The sequence below is a fragment of the Colobus angolensis genome, unplaced genomic scaffold, assembly GCF_000951035.1.
Source record: "Colobus angolensis palliatus isolate OR3802 unplaced genomic scaffold, Cang.pa_1.0 Scaffold137, whole genome shotgun sequence".
NCBI lineage: Eukaryota > Metazoa > Chordata > Mammalia > Primates > Cercopithecidae > Colobus > Colobus angolensis.
Genome location: NW_012114455.1, coordinates 513,375 through 531,552, shown reverse-complemented (window position 1 = coordinate 531,552; position 18,178 = coordinate 513,375). Strand labels below are relative to the sequence as shown.

The following is an 18,178-nucleotide window of genomic DNA, read 5'->3' as shown; positions in this document are numbered from 1 at the left end:
TTCAGGCAATACTACTGCCTCAGCTTCCCAAGCAGATAGAATGACAGGTGCACACAACCATACCTGGCTGATTTATTTATGCATTTAGTTAGTTAGTGTATGTGTAGACACAAGGTCTTGCTAGGTTGCCCAGGCTGGTCTCAAACTCCTGGGCTCAAGTGATCCTCCTGCCTCAGCCTCCTAAAGAGCTGGGATTACAGGTGTGAGCCATTGTGCCTAACTTAGTACTTTGGACAGAGTGGAAAGGGAAGCAGAAGCTACCAGTGTGTGCTGATATATAGGACCCTGCAGTTGCCTTCTTTCCAGCCTTCTGCACAGAACCAGACAGACAGGGCCCCGGCCTCTGATCAGACTCTTTTTATTGTTTTGTTTTTTATAAACAAGTCTCAGGTAGAAAGAGAAAGAAAGGGAGGAGCTAGCTCTCTGCCTTCTCAGTCAATTGAAATCGTGGAAACCAATGGGCTTCAGTTAGCCCTACTCATCCCTGCTGGGAGGGAAAAGACATCCATACTACCCTTCCCTGTGGCACTCCTGATATTCTCAATGCCCCAACAAGGTCATCTTGGTTCCTAGGGAGCGAGAGAGATGCTGTTTTGTAAAACCCTGGCCCAGGGCAAACAAGTCCAAGAGGGGTTCGGGCTTTCTCCCTCCTAACCCAGTTCTCCTATGGTGAGCCCAGACTCCTCGATTATGTATCATCTTGTCCTTACCCCTTGTCATTTCTTTTGTTTGGTGTTGTTTTGTTTGAGACAGAGTCTCACTCTGTCACCTAGCTGGAGAGCAGTGGTGTGATCATGGCTCACTGCAGCCTTGACCGCCCAGGCTTAAGCTATCCTCCCACCTCAAGCCTCCGGAGTAGCTGGGACTACAGGAGCACAACACCGCGCCCAGCTAATTTTGTACTTTTTTTTTGTAGAGATGGGATTTCACCATATTGCCCAGGCTAATCTCAAACTCCCGAGCTCAAGGGATCCGCCCGCCTCAGTCTCCCAAAGTGCTAGGATTACAGGCATGACCCACCACACTCAGTCCCCTTGTCACTTCTACAGGATTCCTCCCTCCCCCTCACTCTCTCGATCCCCTCCTATTGACACTTCTCTACAAGCCCTTGCCTATCTTCCTGTTTTCCATTACCCCTTGGTCCACCCTTCCCTAGTCCTCTCCCCTCACTTTTCTGCAATCTATAGCCCCTACCTCTCGGCGTTTCTGTCCCGGCCTTTGGCTCCGGCTCCGGCTCTGACTCCGGCTCCGGCCAGGGCCCCGGGATCCCCTAGAGCTGCTGGAGCCCCTGGAAGAGTTGCTGCCAGCCGTGGAACAGGTGCTGGTGCCCTGGCCCCGGGATAGGAAGCTTGGTCTGCTATACGGGAGCCAGGCCTCCTCTGCAGCACAAGAGCGAAAGGCAGCCAGGTGCAGGCAGGGAGCAGAACTTCCCTGTCACCCACCCTGCCACCCTGACCATAAGCGCAGCTCTGGAAGAAGATGGAAGGGCAGGCACAGAGCTCAGCCAGCCTGGGGCTGAGGAGCAGCAGAGTGCCTGGCACATGGCCTTGACATCACGGGTACTCAGAACGCTGCGGGGAAGCTCCCAATCAGAGGGAGCCTTGTGGGGAGCAGGGACAGAGTACCTAGACCCCAGTCCTCTCATCTGGGCTTCTATCCTGGGAATGAACACAACTTGGGACTTCATGGGATTGTGCTCAGAGAGAGCTAGAGAGACAGGGGAGTTTGATGTTGATCAAATGCATGGACCTAACTAAAGAGAGGGCTGAGCTGATCTACTATCGGACCCCAGTCCCAAAGCCCACAGTCTCCTGTGGCAGCAGCCCTCCTGCCTGCCCTGGCCCTGCTTACCATCCAGGTGGGGCCCCCGCTGGGCTGCCAGGGTCACGGCCTGTACCACTTTCATCTCCCCACTGCGCTCCCGCTCCAGGGAAGACATGCTGCCTGCTGCCCTCAGCTCTAGGGCCCAGCTCGCCTCTTCCTCCGGTGGTGGCAAGGGTGGTGGGGGCAAGTCTGGGGAGGGAGCTGTTTTCAGCGGAGCCTCCTGCCACTCCTGTCACTATCTTTCTCTTACCTGCATTCCCTGGCACCAGGAGGCTGCCAACGAACAGCCCAAGATTGGGGTTTACCTGTTCCCTCCTCCAGCCCCCAGAATGCACCCTTGGTTTCCTGCCTGTTGCCCCACCATTTCTGTCACCATATCCCAGGTACATCCTCCCTCACCCCCAGGACTGTTCTCCCTCCTGTAGGGAAGAGCCTTGGGTTTCTTCCGGAATCGAGCACGGGGTCCTTGAAGTGGGGGAGTCATCTCCCCATTCCCCTGCCAGGTTCTGCCTGTAGCATTAGGAGAGGGGAAGAGGAACGGGTAAGGGCAAAGATCAGGAAAGGGGCCTAAGGGTGAAGGGGAAGCAAGCACTGGAGGGGTTCAAGGGACAAAAGGAGGTTGTACAGACTTACCTGGGACACTGCTGGCTATGCTAGGGGCAGGACTGGGGCTGAGGTGTGGCGAGGCTGCAGGGCCAGCACCCAGGCCAGCAGGCCTCCCTTCACGGATGCCCAGCATGGGCTGGGATACACTGAGAGGGGAACTCGGCCCAAGGGGCACCCTCCTGCAATGACAGGAGGCCTCAGCATCTGTTCCCTCCACAAAACCTGAGTGCCTACTATGTGCCTGGCATTGTGCTAGACACCCAGCCTAACAGGTAAATGAGACACAACCCGTCTGCCCATAAGTCCTCCCAAGCTAGAGAAGCATGAGGAGAGCCATATCTGAAATGTCTCAGGAAGCTTGCTGACCACTCCAGCGAGAGCCAGTCTAATGGGCATGAGAGATCTTGTCAGCCTCCATATTCCTGTCCAAATTACACTTCCACCCTGACACAGCCCTGAGACTTCTGTACCCCAGATCCATCCATCCATCCATCCATCCATCCATCCATCCATCCATCCATCCCTCCACTCAGTCATCTACCGAGTAGATATGTGTAGAGGGCTTGTAATGCGTGAGGTACTATATACCTCCCTACCTGGGCATCTGATGGAGACAGGGCATGTCAGTTGGGGGCTGGGGAGGGTCAGGAGGTGAGGGGGTAAGAGTGGCTGTGGACTGCTGTCCATAGGAGGGCGTGGGAGAGGGGGTTTCCCTTCGGGATGGAGTGACCAGGCACCCTCCATTGGAGCTGGGCTCTGTCAGGTGGCTTCTCTCAGGCATTGGCGGGCACCACTCCTCTGGCTCTGAGCTGGTGTCAAAGAGGCAGGAGAGAAGGAAAAGGCTGAGTTGCTTCCATACCTTCCCTTTGGCCTCCCTGCTGCCCCTTCCCCTTCCTCTGCCAGCCTCTCTGCATCCCCCAGCAGCCCATGGTCTCTGGCCGCAGGTGTGTGGGCCTGGAAGCAGGGAGCATCCCTACCTGCCCTCCAGTTCCTCCTCGGGTCCCTCTAGGCAGCTCAGTTCACAAGAAGGAGGAGGTGGAGGCAGGGCTTCTGGCCAGTTCAGAGAGGGCATCTGCACAGGTTTCCCCAGAAGCTTCACTCTGCCTCCCTTGGCTCCTGAGGAGAATAGGATGGGGAGGCCCGGGCAACAGGCAGGGAAGAGCCAGAGATGAGACCGGTCAGAAGGAAGTGCCAGGCTAGGTGCCAGAGGGTCAGGGAGGAGGGTCCTCTTTGGGAATACCCTGGTCAGGGCTAAACGGGGTTTCAGGAGTTAGAGTCATACCACTGTCCCCCTGGCTCCACTCTGGAGGAGCATATTGGCTCCAGGGGCCCGCATCCCCCGAGGGGTGTTGGGGGAAGCCCCCATGGAAGGTCTGCAGCTCCTCCCCCGCTGGGTCAATGGTGCTGTAGACAGGACCCTCGCCCGGGGCGGCCGTGCCCCGTGCTGTCTGAGCCAGATACAGGGAGATTCCTGCTTCTGCAGAGAAGAAAGAGGGAGGCCCGGGGGGCAGAGACAGAAAAATAGAGGACAACAGAATGGAGGGCAAAGGGAGATCCCACGGGATCAACTTCTTCCTCCACACAAGCCTTACATCCTAAACCAGGGTGGAGGTAGGTCAGAGAGGCTCCCCCAGCTCACATCCTCCCCAGGGACTGACCAACCTCAGAGAGACTGAGCTCCCAGGCGCCCTTCAGTTTGCCCCAGTAGTCGGGAGAAGTGTGCTGAAGCCAGGTGAGGGAATGAGAACTCCTCACCATTGTAATATCTGTCGTCCGGGTCAGGATTGCTGGGGCAGCAGCTTCCCCTGGGTTCCTGGGCCGAGGGGCTTCGAGATGGGTGGGGCCACGAATCTGCCAGCCATGGGTAGGGGGCGGGGCCAAGGCCCATGGGTGGCCTGAGTGAGAGCAGGTGAGCGTTGGGGACGGAGAGCCTTAAGAGGCCAGCAAAGGAAAGGGAGGTGGCTATATTTGGGAGTCGTGGGACAGTGGCAGTGGCGGTGGCGTTGGGGTGGGAGGTGGCCATGCTCCCTCCACCTGGGGCGGCAGCGGGGAGGAAGAAGAGTGGCCTCTCGGTGGAGGTCATCCTGGGGAGATGGGCTAAGAGAATTACCTGGAACTGGCTCCAGAGAGGCCCTCTGAGTGCGGGAAGGACACTGGGGAAAATGAGGGGGAGAATGTGTGAGAGAAGAGCCCTCCTGGGGGGTCTGAACCCCAATGGGGCAGAGATGGCTTACCTGCCGGTGTGTAGGCAAAAGAGGCTTCCAGAAAGGAACCCGTGGGAGAAAGAAGAGGGGAAATGAGGAGAAGGGTCAGAAATACCCCTATACTTGTCCACTCCTCGGCCCTGGTCCCAGTTCTACCACTCAGGCTGCACCCTGGATCGATTTCATCAGAATTTCTAGGGGGTGGGACTCAGGTATCGGTATTTTTCTCAAGCTCCCCAAGTGATTCCTATGTATAGCCAACCAAGATTGAAAACCACTGACCTCAGACACCTCAGATTCTCTCCAGAGACGTCCCTTACTAGGGAGTAGCAGAACTCGGGTCGCCTCTTTTCAGCGAGCCCCGCCTTTCCATTCAGATCCCGCCTCACAATTTACTGCCTGGGATCCTGGCCACACCCCCTCTAGCCAGGCCCCGCCCCCCGCCCTTGGAGTGGGCTTTCGGTCCTCGAACTTGCCCCTTCTTTATGGAGACGGTTGCAAAGCCTGGCCTCCTCGCGGCGTCTTAGGGGCAAAAATCACCCCTCTCCCCAGATTCAGGTCCCGCCCCGTCTTGGCCCGCAACTCTCCCGAGTCCTGGCAGCAACTCGAACCGCCCCGCGTATCCCACCCCTACCCAAGAGGCTGAACTCCTTCCTCCCGACCCGGTCCTCACTCGCCAGAGGCTAAGCCCCTGCCCCTCCCCATGGCCCTCCTGGCTCCCTCCTGGCTCTGTCCGCTCAGGGGCCGGGCGCTCACCCGTGTAGTGGCTGAGCTCTTTGCGCTGCTTCCGGCGCCGGTAGAGGGCGGCGCAGAGCCCGAGCAGTAGCGCCCCGCAGGCGGCGCCACTGCCCGCGAGGAAGGCGGGCTTCCGCAGCACCCTCGCTATCCGCTCCGCCAGCCCCGCGCCCACCTCCAGCCCGGGCTCCAGGTACGGCGGGGACGCTGTGGGGGTCAGAGAGGTGAGGGGAGGAGGGGCGCGAAACCCTGGAACTGGGAAAGGGTCATTCCCGACCTGGCAGGCACAGCTACCCCAGTTGGGGGCTTGCCCCGCCCCCGCCACGATCCCCAGCCCTGCGCTCGGGTGGACTCACGCAGCTGCACCAGCACTGGGGCACTGGCCACGCCCACGCCTGCACTCGTGGCCGCCGCGACCAGGGTTCGATAGAGGAGACCGGGAACCAGTCCTCGGAGCATTGCGGAGCGTGCCCACCCTGCTGCAGACCGATTGAGGTGAAAGCGGCTCTCATTGCCCAGGCACCAGATCTAGGGAGGCCGAGTCCCGGATTTAGAGTCAGAAATGGGGTTCTTAGCCTCACCGGGAAACTTAAGGCTTCAAATGGTAGAGGAACCTTAGACAGATGTAATGTAATTCAACCTGGAAACAATACTTGGAAACCTCTCTCTTCTCCCCTAAACTCATCCCCAACCCTAAAGCCAAACCTATAATAGATTTCCTCCACCCTAATTCTAGCCACTAGGTCCTCCCTCTCCCTCCCAGCCTGGCCCTCCCATCCAGTCCCTTCTCAGTCCCTCTACCTGGTACTCCGTGATGACCCCATTTTGCTGGGAGGGGAGTGGAGGTTCCCAGGACACAGTGATACTGCTGTTGCCATCACCCCCCAAGGCCACCGCCACTCCCTGGGGGGGGCCACTGGGGGCTGGGCCAGGGTGGAGCATGGTGAGAAGGACACAAATAGTCATTGCAAGCTGCCCCTCCTGCCCCAACATTCCCCCTCCCTGTTCTAACATCTTAGGGAACTGAGAGCCCTTCCTCCTCCCCACCCTCTCACCCTGCTCTCATCCTGCAAATTTTCATCCCCCCTCCACCCCCACCCTTTCTTCCTTCTTGTCCATCCATCTGTTCGGTGGCCCTCCTTACCCTCCTCAGGAATGCTCCTGGTCACAGAGAGGCTTTCAGCTCCCAGCCCCTCCTGGCCTTGGGCTTGCACCTTGATCTGGATTTGGGTCCCTGGAGGGAGTCCTCTTAGCACAGTACTTTGCTGGCTTGGGGACTGTAGGTCCAACATTGTCCAGCTTCCTCTGTCAGGGCCTGCTACCCTCCAAGACACCCGGAAACCTTGCACCAGCTGGACTGGGCCATCCACCTGTGGGAGACAGGACAAGGCACACCAGAGCGGGAGGCTGGGGCCATATAGGCCCTCCAGGCCCAGCCCCTCCTCCACTCATGCCGCCTTCCCCAGCCACTCACCTCCCATTCTCCCATACTCACTCTTGGAGGCCCTCGTGTGCCTCATAATCATCCCCACCCTGAATCTCCTCCCCATACCACACTCACAATCCAGGACACCTGCAGGGTCCGGGGTCCCAGCACTATGGGCTCCTGCAGGCGCACAGCCACTTCAGCCAGTCCCTGCTGGCCTCTCCATGGGTCCTCCACTGGCCTAGAGGGGCTGCTGTCTGTTGACCAAAGAACCCACTCAGCAGAGGCCACCAGGGACAGGGAGACACGACTGAGAGTGTGCTCGTGTCCTACCTCTGCCCTGCTCCACTTAGTAGAGCACACCCCATGGTCAGGAGGGGACTGGTCAGGGAAATAGCTTCCAGATGTGGGCCTCGGTGTCCAGCTAGCATAACTACACATGCATCCTTTAAAGGCCTCCGTTCGTCATCTCTAAGATGAAGATGGCCCCTCCATGGTCCCTTCTAGTCTTAATAATCTATATTATTTATGGGCAAAAGGCTCAGAAGTCAGAAGCTGCCAAAATGAATGAATACCTCTCTCTCTTTCCTTCTTCCCTCCTCCCCTCTCCCTGCCTTCCTGCTCCCTTATCTCTTCTATGAGAGGCAAACGTGATCTCCTATTCCAGGCTGGGCCACCAGTATAGACCTGGCACAGCAGGAAAGAACTTTATGAACTGCCATAGTGTCATGGTTTTGGGGGAGAGGGATGCTCAATGATGTAACATTTCATGCCCATGAGCCCAGGGACTCTGACCTTACCCTGTGTACGGACAGGCTCAGAGACGGGGCTGGGATCACTGAGGCCCCAGGTTCCCACTGCTCGAACCAGAAACACATAGATGGTATTAGGCTGCAGACCACTGACTGTGTGTGTCTCCAGCTGCACGCCATCTGCCACAGTATGCCACGTGTTGCCAGCTGCTGGGCTACAACAGGAAGGAGATCACAGGGTTGTCTAAGCCAGGAACTCCCAACCTGCCTACTCCATCTCATCCACTCTCTATGAACCACCATTATGTCTTCCCCTTGGGAGAGGGTGTTGGAGAATCCCACCTCACAATAGCAAAGACCCTAAGGGTATAGGATCCCCTCCTTTTAACTCTCCAGGTTTGCATTCAAAACTTTCTCCGTACCTGAAAGCCTCTATCACATAAGATGTGACTGCAGCCCCAGTCTGTGGGTTGGGCTCCCAGGTCAGGGTAATGCTGTTCTTGGTGATCTCAGTGACCACTGGCTGAGAGGGAGGCCCCGGAGGGGTACTGGGTTCTGTAGGGGGGTCTGGTGATACTCCCCAATCTTCTGCAGTGGGAGATAATCTTTAAGTAGAAGGATAGGCAAAGGATAACCCTAGTGTAAGCTGTCTCCTTCCCAGGGGAGCTATGGAGCTCTGAGCAGTGGTGATGGTCAGAGTGGGCTATAGTACACGAACCCCTACTCACATCTGCCTCCCATGGGCACCACTACTGTCCTCCTCATCCTCACCACCGTAACCATGGCATTTGTGACATAAAGTTAATCCCAGAGTTTGAGGGGGTATTGACTACCTGTTGAAGCAGGTTTGGAGGAAGGTATTATCAAAATAAGGGAACAAAGAAAAAACTCACCCCGCATCTTAAGCCAGCCACTCCATGTGGCTTCCCCTATGGAACTCTTGGCCACACAGCTGTAGAAGCCCATGTCCATCTCCTGTAAGAGAGGGCAGAGCACTGGCAAACAGAGTGCAGCAAGATCCGGTGAGGAGGGAAAAAGATGGGGCTACAGGCCCAGTGAGTACTTACTTGTGTAAGGAAGGTGGAGCAGTTAGCCATTCTCAGCTACTAGGGCCCCAAGGGTGACACTCACCTGCACGTTGGCGATGTACAGGGTACCGTTGGCCATTGGCTTGAACTGGAGGTCATCCCCCTGCAGCCACTGCCCATCCTTCTTCCATCGGACACTGGGTGGAGGGTTCCCAGTCACTCTGCATGGCAGCCACACGGAGGAGCCAAGCACCAGCGTCTGATTGGCTGGTCCCTGGAGGATGACAGGAGGCAGCCCATCCAAAGAGGCTGAGAGAGGAAGACCGTGTACGCCTCAGGGGAGGAGCTTAGGGCCCGCCGGCCAGCCCCTTGTCCTCATTCTCCACTCCTTCACTCTCCCTCCCCCACCCTCTGAAACTTCTGGTGATCAGAGGGGGCTTTGATAATCATCTAAGTCTCTGCCCAGGACCAGCCATTATTAGTGGCTTCTGCTGCTGGTTTCCAAATTTCAAGGACATGCCTCAGGAACACACCTCTCCTCTTGCAGACATAGTATATAGACTCCTAGAGAAACACATCACTTTAGGCCATTATTTCCTCCCAAGCCATGGGTCCAGCCCTATCTCCATGGGCATGTACCTCCTTTTATCTCCAGCAGGGCCTTGGCCAGGATGCTGCCAGCCACACTGACAGCCTGGCACACATAGTACCCAGCATCCCCACGCTGCACCGCAGTGATGTTGAGTTGGCCTCTTGGAGAGACTGAGAAGCGCCCTGTTGGCTGAAGTGACTGACTGGGGAAAAGTAGGACCTGGAGACAGAGCAAGGAACCAGGGTAGGGAATGAGCAGGCAACTGGGCAGGGAGAGGTCCCCATTCCTGTCAATCTCAAAATTCAGAGAATTCCTAAGATTCTAGTTCATTGTCTGTCTCCAGCAGTGATGTGACCTTGGGCAAAATAGTTAAATGTATTCACACAAAAAAATCAAGGAATTTTATTCAACAGTTTCAGAGTCCACTTCCCAGCTCTGTGACTTACTAGTTGGGAAACCCTGAACAAGCTATTTAACCTGTTTCCTAAATTTGATGCTTAGAGGATAGTTAGAAAGATCACATGAAGTAATCATATGAAAGTCTTCTAACACATTGTGGTAAACACATTCCTCTTCTTCCTGCTTTAATGATTTTCATTAGATAGATCCATGGAAGATAATCCATTAGATTAGATAGGGAGGCAGGTTTGGGTCTCAGGATAAAGGGCGCCATGCTGAGACCCTGACTAACACCTGCTTCACCCCCTACTAACCATCACCGTTTTTATTCGTGTGAGAATCTGATTAGAATTCAGCAGTCCCAGGTGCTAGAAAAGATGTTAGAAAATTGTGGCTGTCGATTTGGAATGAGGTAGCAGGTTGCCTTGTTTTCCAGCAGAGTGGAGCTTGTCATACTTATTTTATCTTGCTGACCCTGTTTCCAGTAGCAAAATTCCTACCCTTCCTTTAGAGAGAGTTATTTATGTTGTAACTTCTGCTTCTGGATTTTGAGATTTGTTTGCCAGGTTCAAAAGGAATGACTGTGAGCTCTCCCTTGTGAAAGTCCCTTGTGGCCACTATAAATAGAAGAGCAAGTAATTTTCTACCCTGAGCAGCTTTGGTTCAGTAGTGTTTCCAGAGCAGTGTGTTATGTCCAAAGCCAAAGTTCAAGGGGTCTAAAGGAGGAGAGATAAATCGAATTTGTTACATCCTTAGGATAGCCTTGCCAGAAACAGAAGGATTCTCTAAGAAACTACTGTCCAGAACTGTTCTCTACCACCTAAGTGTATTATTATCATTTGTTAAAAAGTGTCCCAGTGTGTTCCAGGCCTTTTGTATTCATTATCTTATTTAATCCTCTCAAATAACCTGCAAGGGTTTCTGGGGGCTCCCAAAGATAAAACAGAAGTCCCAGAGAGAAGTTTGCAGAATGTAGAGGGAGGGAGGCTGAGCCGCGGAGGGAGGCTGAGCCACAGAGGAAGGCTGATGGGAAGCTCCTTGGAGATGGCCACCCACCTGACTCCCCTCCTTCTGCCAGAAGATGGCGGGTGGGGGGTTTCCTTTGGTCTCACACTGGAAAGCCACGCTGTCTCCAGGAGCTGCCATCTGGTCCTGGGGCTGGGTCACCAACTGGGGTGGGACTGGGAAGGGAAGGTGAGAAAAAGGAACAGGGGGTCAGAGGCACTAAGAAAGGAGACTGCAGGAACAGGAGAGAGAAGCTCCAGCTTAGCTCAAGTGTATAGGAGCAGATATCCATCTCTTCCTGCCCAGCCTGTTTAGCGTTCTCCTCCTCCCACTCCTTGCAGAAGTCTCAGGTGTCCCACCCACATGCCCTGCTCTGCCCTTTCTCCCTCAGTCTCCTGCCAACCATCCTCCTTCTTCCCTTCTACCGTTCCTGCTGCAGGCAGTCCCAAGCACAGCCCTCACCATGAACACTGAGGGAGCCAGATGCTTCAGCGCGGCCCACACTGTTCTCCGCCACACAGGTGTACGTTCCCTCATCTTCGGCACTCACATGCCCAATCCAAAGGCTGTGGTCACTCCGGATCTCATACCTGCTCCACTCCCCACCCCAGGCTGGGTTGGCCACAGCTATAGACCCCTTCTCTCTCCCCCAGGACAGACACCAGGGTCAAGGTACATAAAGACAGGCAGGACCCAGCAGGGACAGAAGCTGGTTACCCATGGACAAATCAATGGAGGTAGGGACTGGATAGGGCTGGGGCCACAGGCTCTAGGGAACAGACTTCTCTGTGCTCTCAAGTGACAATGTGCCTGCCTTCCAGTTTTCTAGGGCAGGATAGTCTCTTGATCAGGTTGGGTCTTCCTACAGGCAGAAGGGGGCCTCTCACCTGCCTGTGGGCAGTTCCCCATCCTCCTTGCGCCAGCGTAGACGAGGTGGGGGATCTCCCTTCACCTCACATAGGAAATTCACAGGGGCATCAGCCAGGACCACCTGATTCACTGGTCTGCGCAGGAATGAGGGACGCTCTATGGAGTGGTAGTGAATGAACAGTCAGGGTGTCTGTAGGGCTACTTGCTCTCCGGGCTACCTGTTCCCATAATTTCAGAATTCCCTGTGCCTACCCAGGACCAGGACTTCGGCTGCCGCACTCTCCCGTTCTCCCGCCATATTGGAGGCCACGCACACATACGTGCCTGCATCGCTCTTGAGTGTGTGTGACATCATCAGCTTCCCTCCACGGATCTGCAGAGTAATAATGGTAACTTTGGTCCGTTTCAGCTATCACAGTGTATATATATATGGTGTATATGTGTTTATATACATATGTATAAAGTTTATTTGATCCTCACAGCAAGCCGATAAAGACGGCCAAGGAAGCTGACCCACATATCACATGGGAAGTTCCTTGGGTATCATGCCCCGCCCCCTTTTTTATACCAATTCCATCTTCCTTATCCCTCCCTGTATAGTTGACTCTTAGTCTCTGGTGAGCTAATGCCCTGATCTCAATCTCCAGCCTTGAAACCTCCAAGACCCTTAGACCCAGGCCTTCCTGGGCCTTTGAGCCTTGTCCCAGACCCCTACCCTATGTCCCCTCTCCTGGTGGGGTCCCCAGTCATAATCCCGCCCTCACCGTGATCCTTCCTTCCTCTTCCTTGAGTCTTGCACCGTCCTTCCTCCAGGACACGGAAGGCTCCGGGTGGCCGCGCGGGGGCGCGCATTCCAGTACTGTTGGCTCCCCCACTGCCACCACCACGTTTCCAGGAGACTGCCGGAAATCATCACGGAGGACTGGGTGGGGAGGGGGGCGGGGAAGAATAAGCAGGGTGTAAAGTGACATAACTGGCTGAGTACACAAGGAAAGTGTTGTCTTGAGAGGGGGTTGATCACCGCAGACTGGAATTCGTTCCCAGGTGAGAAAATACCAGCCTGGAGTCAGATCCACTTCCTTCTCTGGCCGTGGTGTGGCCATTAGAGATCAAAGGTCGCGGTCCCAAAGGAGGATGCTGAATGGGCTGAGGTCGCTGGGGCCGGTTCTGGGTCTGATTGCCCTGTGCCCTCCCGCCTACCCCGGGCTGTGGAAGCAACCAGCTGACGATCAACTGACTCTCACCTGCCACTTCCAGCGAGGCGTTTCTGCTCGCTGCTGCCCCCAGGTAGTTGCGAGCCACGCAAGTGTAGACACCTTCGTCCGGCCGCGCGCGGCGCCCGTGCACGATGCGCGGGAAGAAGAGGGCGCCGCTGGGCAGCAGCAGGCGGTGCGCACGCGGGTCCTCGCGCACAGTGGCCACACGTGCCCCGTTCTTGTACCACTCAATGTTGGGTCGGGGTCGGCCCTCAGCGCGACAGGGCAACGTGGCGGGCTCGCCTCGGGAGACCAGCAGATCTGGCGGCTGCTCCACGATGCGGGGCATAGCGTCCTCCGGTCCTACCCTTGACCCTGGGGACAGGGGGTGACGCAGAGGGCTCAGACCCGGACATTGTGGGGACAGATTGAGGCTCCAGAGGGAAAGATAATCCTCTGGTCGTCCCATCTCCTGTGCTTCTCTGCTGGAGCTGAGTCCCCGCCCCCACCTCCACTCCCTCCCTGCCTACCCTCTCCCTCTGCAAGATCCAGTATCTCCCTATTGGCAGACGTCCGCATTCCTCGTCTCAAAAGAAGATGCCTACGGACAGGCCGGTTGGTAGAGGAATCCGGACATAAACTTCTAGGCCAGCTTTCTGGACCACCTAGAGACCTCCATCTCCTCTCCTGCCAAGTTTAAGCGGGAGTGGCTGAACCACCACTTGGAGAGTAGACCCCTCCCTCACCTCCTGCCCACTGGTTTCCATCTCCTACCTGCACTGGTTCATGGATCGTCCTTGCTCAGTGAACGACCATAAACCGTGCACTGGAGCCAACAATTGGTGACCTCTGCAAGGTCCCGGCCCAGTGACATTGGGAATGTGGACTGGCCTGGGATCCCTTATGAAAGGGAAGACGGGAGTGATAGGGCCGGGACTAGAAGGGCTTGTCAACCTGGATTCTATGAGTCGCACAGAGTCCTTCTTACTGACACCCCGGATAATCATGCTTCATTTCAAGGGTCCTGTGAAATCACAGGAATTGAACTCAAAGAGCAGTAGAAATATTAGTAAGTCTCCTTTTCCTGAGAGGTGCATAGTTTCCAATAGATTATCCTACTGATTGATGTTCCTCTACTTTCCCTGTTCACTCGAATCAGTTCATCCACATATTCTGTCCCACCTGTCACTTGGCCTGCAGACTTTGGCCTGTTTCACCTTCTGCAGTACGGTTTGGGATCCCGGAGCCTGTTATACTCCGGCACTCTCAGCCTCTAGTCCAGCCAACAAAAGTGGATTTGTAACCCGTCGCGGCCAGTAGGTGCCACTGCAGCCTTGAATAATCTGGTGTAAAATAACCAGGGACCACTTCAAGCATCTGTTCTGCCCCCTGCCCCCTCCCCTCCTACCCTGTTCCAAAATCTGCAGGAACCTCCCGGTTCCAGCCCACGTGTGAGTCTGGGTTTCATTTCCCGCCCCTCCTCTTAGAAGTTCTGTTGTAGACAAAGCTGGACAGGCTGACCAGTGCTGGCGCTGTCCTGAGAAGTTTATTTTAATTGCCTGTAGTCAAGAAGATCGATTTCTGTCCCACTTGGGAGGATAATTTTCTCTATCTCCCTTCCAATTGGAAATCTCTGCTTTTCACCCGTCTCTTCTCCTCCATCTCCTCCCATTCCCAATTTTGGAACACCCGTAGTGAGCAACACTGGAGTGACTGAGAGCTCAGGTGTTGGTGTTGAACCAACCAGGGCTGGAATCTCAGACTTTGACCCTTCCTAGCTGTAAGAACTTGGGCAAATTATTTAACTTCTCTGAGTCTTAGTTTCTTTATTTGTGATGTGGGAGTAGTGATAGGGTTGCTCTAAGACCATAACGTATGTAAAGCATTGGGGGATAAATGTTACTACTCTGCCATTATTTAAGGGCTTGTGTTCCCAGCACATGCACCTTATCTTGGCTCCTACAGTCTCTACCTGAATCGAATTCTACCAGACCCCAGTATTCTTTTTTCCCCTTGGTATAGCCCTCAGGTGTAATGGAAATAGACTGATCTGTTATCGCTAGGTTTTGCTTCATGCTGCTTTTGTGACGATTAGGGTACCATTCACTCTATAAAGCATTTTCTCAGCGGCAAAATGTGCCTGTCAACACCTTCCTTACATACCTCACTAAGTTTTCGAGCTTAGATGAGACCAAGTATGGTGAAAACACTCTGTAAACGCGCTAGGTGAGCAAAAGCGGGACTCTGCGGGGTGCCAGCGAGAAGGGGTCTGTGCTTAACCTCCTGGGAATCTAGGAGGATCAAGAGGTTGGAGAATCGGGCTCATCCCCCATCGTCTTTCTCCCTACTCCTTCCATAGGGAACACACCCTTCTGGTCGGTCCTTTCCCCCTAATTCCTGTAGACACAGCTGCAGGCGCCCTTTCCCTGGAATTTCCCCCTACCCTTCCCGGTCTCAGGAGATGCTTCGACTGCAGCCTAATGAATAGCTAATGGCCATGCTAATGAGGCTCAGGGGCTCCTCCCTCAGCACCTGATGTGCCCCACACATAAACACACACATATTGCCCAGGTCTCCTTTCTCTCCACCTTCGAGTCCCCAGCACAGTGCTCGTCACTAGACTCGAGTGGGTCGAGGCAGAGGGATGGGGACCGCGTGCACCTGGAGGGAACCACACGCGAAAGCGCCCGGGAAAGCGGGGGTTGCCGATGCTGCAGGCAGGGGGCGCGCTCCGGCCTCTCCGAAGGCTGGCGGCGGCCGGCTTCCGCAGCTTCCCCGCGGCGCTAGACGAGAGCGCGCTGTCCCAGTCATTTATTAATCGCCGTAATTAGTGGTAACGACCTCGCAGCCAGCTCCGCCCGCCCGCCACAGCTCTGCCGGGGTGGGCCGGCTGAGAGTCCCACCGCTAAAAGACAAACTTCTAAGTTTCCTTAAAATGATCGCCGCCCCGTCCCCTCGGTAGCAAACACATCCAGCTTTTTGGCTTCCTCTGGTCCTAAGTGAGTTCTTGGGAAACTTCGGGATTCCGAAGACCAGCTGCCTGGGTGGGTCACTGAGTGACCCGGCTTGGCCGAGGCCGGCGGGAGACCGTGCCCCCTCCTCTGCCCTCCCTGCGCTGGGCCCGGGCCTTTCTTAGCTCGGACTTCCCTGCCCGTCACCAGCCACGGTTCTTCTCACCTGGGGTGGGCGTTGTAGGGGAAGGGAAGGAGGTGTAAAAAGACTCAGTAGATATCTTCTCCCAAGCCCTCGACCTCCCGCGGGTACCCCCACTCAGGTGCTCCAAGCTCCAAATTATCCCTTAGCCCCCAAGACCCAGGTAGGCGCTGGGAGGCGCCGCTCAATCCTGGACCTCGGGACAGGAGCGCTTCTCCTTCCCTTCCACGCCGCCCTCTCACCTCATCCCCATCCCAGGATCCCATATCCCCAAGAGGCATGGTCTCACCGTTGAGAGAGGGATCGCCGGGAGGCAACAGGGTGTGGTTGAGCGCCGCCAGCGAGGAGTTGAAGCCCAAGAGCAGCTCGCTGGAGTTGGAGATGTCCCCGGCCAGAGAGTCCGCGAACAAGTTCATCTGCAGCAGCGTTTTCAGCAGGTAGCGCAGCATGGTTCGACCCAGCTGGGATCGGGGCGGGGGGCTGGGGGCCCAGCCCCTGGGTCTGAGACCCGTGGGCCGGGAGCCGTAAGCCCCTCCACAGCCTCTGCGCGCTGCGGCAGCCACGGTGCCGCTCTCCTGCGGGCTCGCCTGGGTACGGTCGGTGCCTCCTCGTGCCCTCCTCCTTCCCTCGTCCTTCTCTCCACCCCCCAGTGCTGGAGTCCCCTGGGAGCTGGGCAGGCAGAAAGCAGGTGCCACGCCGATCACGGCGTAATTAAGGGATTAATCCACCTCCCTCCACCCTCCCACCCCTACCGCTACAGTCACTATCTGGGCAGGAGACTAGAGTAGCGTGGCACGGGAGTTGGAGTCCCCGCCCCGCGCCCCAAGCCTAGCGTTCTGTTCTGGACGCAGCGAGAGATTGTCCCTTCTTTCTCAAAGCACCCAAGATGAGGGATGAGGCTTTGTCGAACTCTGCCCTTCCGCCCAACTTTAGAACAGGAATCTGTCCTCTCTTTTCCCTAACCTTATAGAAACTGAGGCAAAGCGCAAGCAATGCTCCTTGCTGCCAAAGCTCTGACTTCCATTCCCTCTCAAGTCTAGGGATTTGGCGACGAAAGTGCAGGAGACTGGGGTGGTTTGCAGCAAGAGTTGGGAGTGGGAAGAGAACTCCAAGACAGGTCCACCTCTCTGCCCTCTGGTCCTCTGTTCTGCAGCCTGGAGGCCAGGGGATGGTGCGGCGCGCCCTGACCCGGGAGTCCTGCTCCAAATGCCCTAATCTAGGAGTTCCTGTAGGAGACCGAAAGCCAGGGAAACCCAGGCAACTCTCATGTACTTGAATACTTTTACATTACTCTGCTTTGACATTTTTTATTAAATTGTTTTACGTTTCTGAGGAGACTGAAATGGAACCAAGGATTCTAGGATAAAAACAAAGATAATATTATTTTTGTAAAGGCATGTGGGATTGATGCAACATTCATGCAAATCTGTTCAAATCTGATAACAGTCGTCCTTACTGGGGGACGAGAAGAAAACCATGCGCCTTCACCCACCTCCCACTTCCAGTCGCGGTCTGCTTCTGACTTTTCTGGGGTTCTTTCTACCTGAAGAGCCCCCAGTAGACTGGAGATGGCTTTGGGGTGTCTAGGAAAGAGAAAGGACGGGGCATTCCTAACCTGAGGTAAGGCCCTGCTGATTGAAGAGTCAGTGCCTGAGTTCTGGCTCAGCCGTCAGGCTCCGGGATGAGACAAGCTTCATGGGGCGACTGCTTCTGACCCCACAGGGATGGGTGCTATACAGTCGCAGACGCGGGAGTAAGCAGAATCAAGAATTGAAGTATTTCAGGCAGAGCTTTTTGAAGGAAACCCGAGACCTTGTCAAGGGGTGGGGGGCTTGTTCCAAGCCTCCTTCCTCAGTCCAGGCACCTGGCTGTGAGCCTCCAACTATGGGTGTTTAGGTGCCTTCCAACCCTAGCAGTTCTGGGCGGGAGGTAGAAAGGCTGGAAGCACTAAGTGTGGGGGAAGGGGGGAGGTGGGAATGAGGATGGGGCCGGATGGACCCCCAGCCCGCGCAACGCAGCGCCCTGGGAGCTGTCCTCTTCAGCACCTCATCTGCCGGTGCCTGACTAGGGCCCTGGAGCCCCCACAGAAGACAGAAACCCGAGCAGACCCTGAGGCTGAGGACTGGGGTAGGTGGGAGACGGGCTAGAGACACATCCTTTCAAAAGCAAGAAGATACTAGGAGACTTGACGCCCCTCCCTTCATCGCTCCAGGGTTGGGTGGTATTCAGATAAGAGAGAAGGTAAGGGATATATTTCCTACCCGAAATCTATTCTTCAGGAATGACCAACACGGAAGTGGGTTCTAATCCTACGTTTGCCAAGTACAAGACGTCGCCGCTTTGGACCTCAGTTTTCCCATCTTTAAGGAGGAATTGGAGTGCTTGATC

At 55.6% G+C, this 18,178-nt stretch overlaps 1 protein-coding gene across 1 annotated transcript; it reads right to left on the bottom strand.

Annotated features, from left to right (window-relative positions):
• Positions 1–338: 338 nt before the first annotated feature.
• Positions 339–16,425, bottom strand: ROBO3 (roundabout, axon guidance receptor, homolog 3 (Drosophila)). The gene is made up of 28 exons (XM_011934583.1): positions 16,080–16,425; positions 12,686–13,012; positions 12,206–12,363; positions 11,694–11,814; positions 11,459–11,597; positions 11,034–11,161; positions 10,623–10,747; positions 9,215–9,386; positions 8,679–8,884; positions 8,441–8,522; positions 7,970–8,135; positions 7,596–7,762; positions 6,931–7,052; positions 6,514–6,739; positions 6,171–6,292; positions 5,726–5,897; positions 5,391–5,576; positions 4,665–4,688; positions 4,541–4,583; positions 4,186–4,325; positions 3,713–3,907; positions 3,408–3,546; positions 3,027–3,239; positions 2,458–2,609; positions 2,224–2,334; positions 1,852–2,013; positions 1,195–1,379; positions 339–569 (listed from the first exon to the last, which is right to left on the bottom strand). The coding sequence occupies exons 1-28, from the start codon at positions 16,237–16,239 to the stop codon at positions 558–560; spliced, it is 4,155 nt and encodes a 1,384-aa protein (XP_011789973.1). The 5' UTR covers positions 16,240–16,425; the 3' UTR covers positions 339–557.
• Between the last annotated feature and the right edge of the window lie 1,753 nt (positions 16,426–18,178).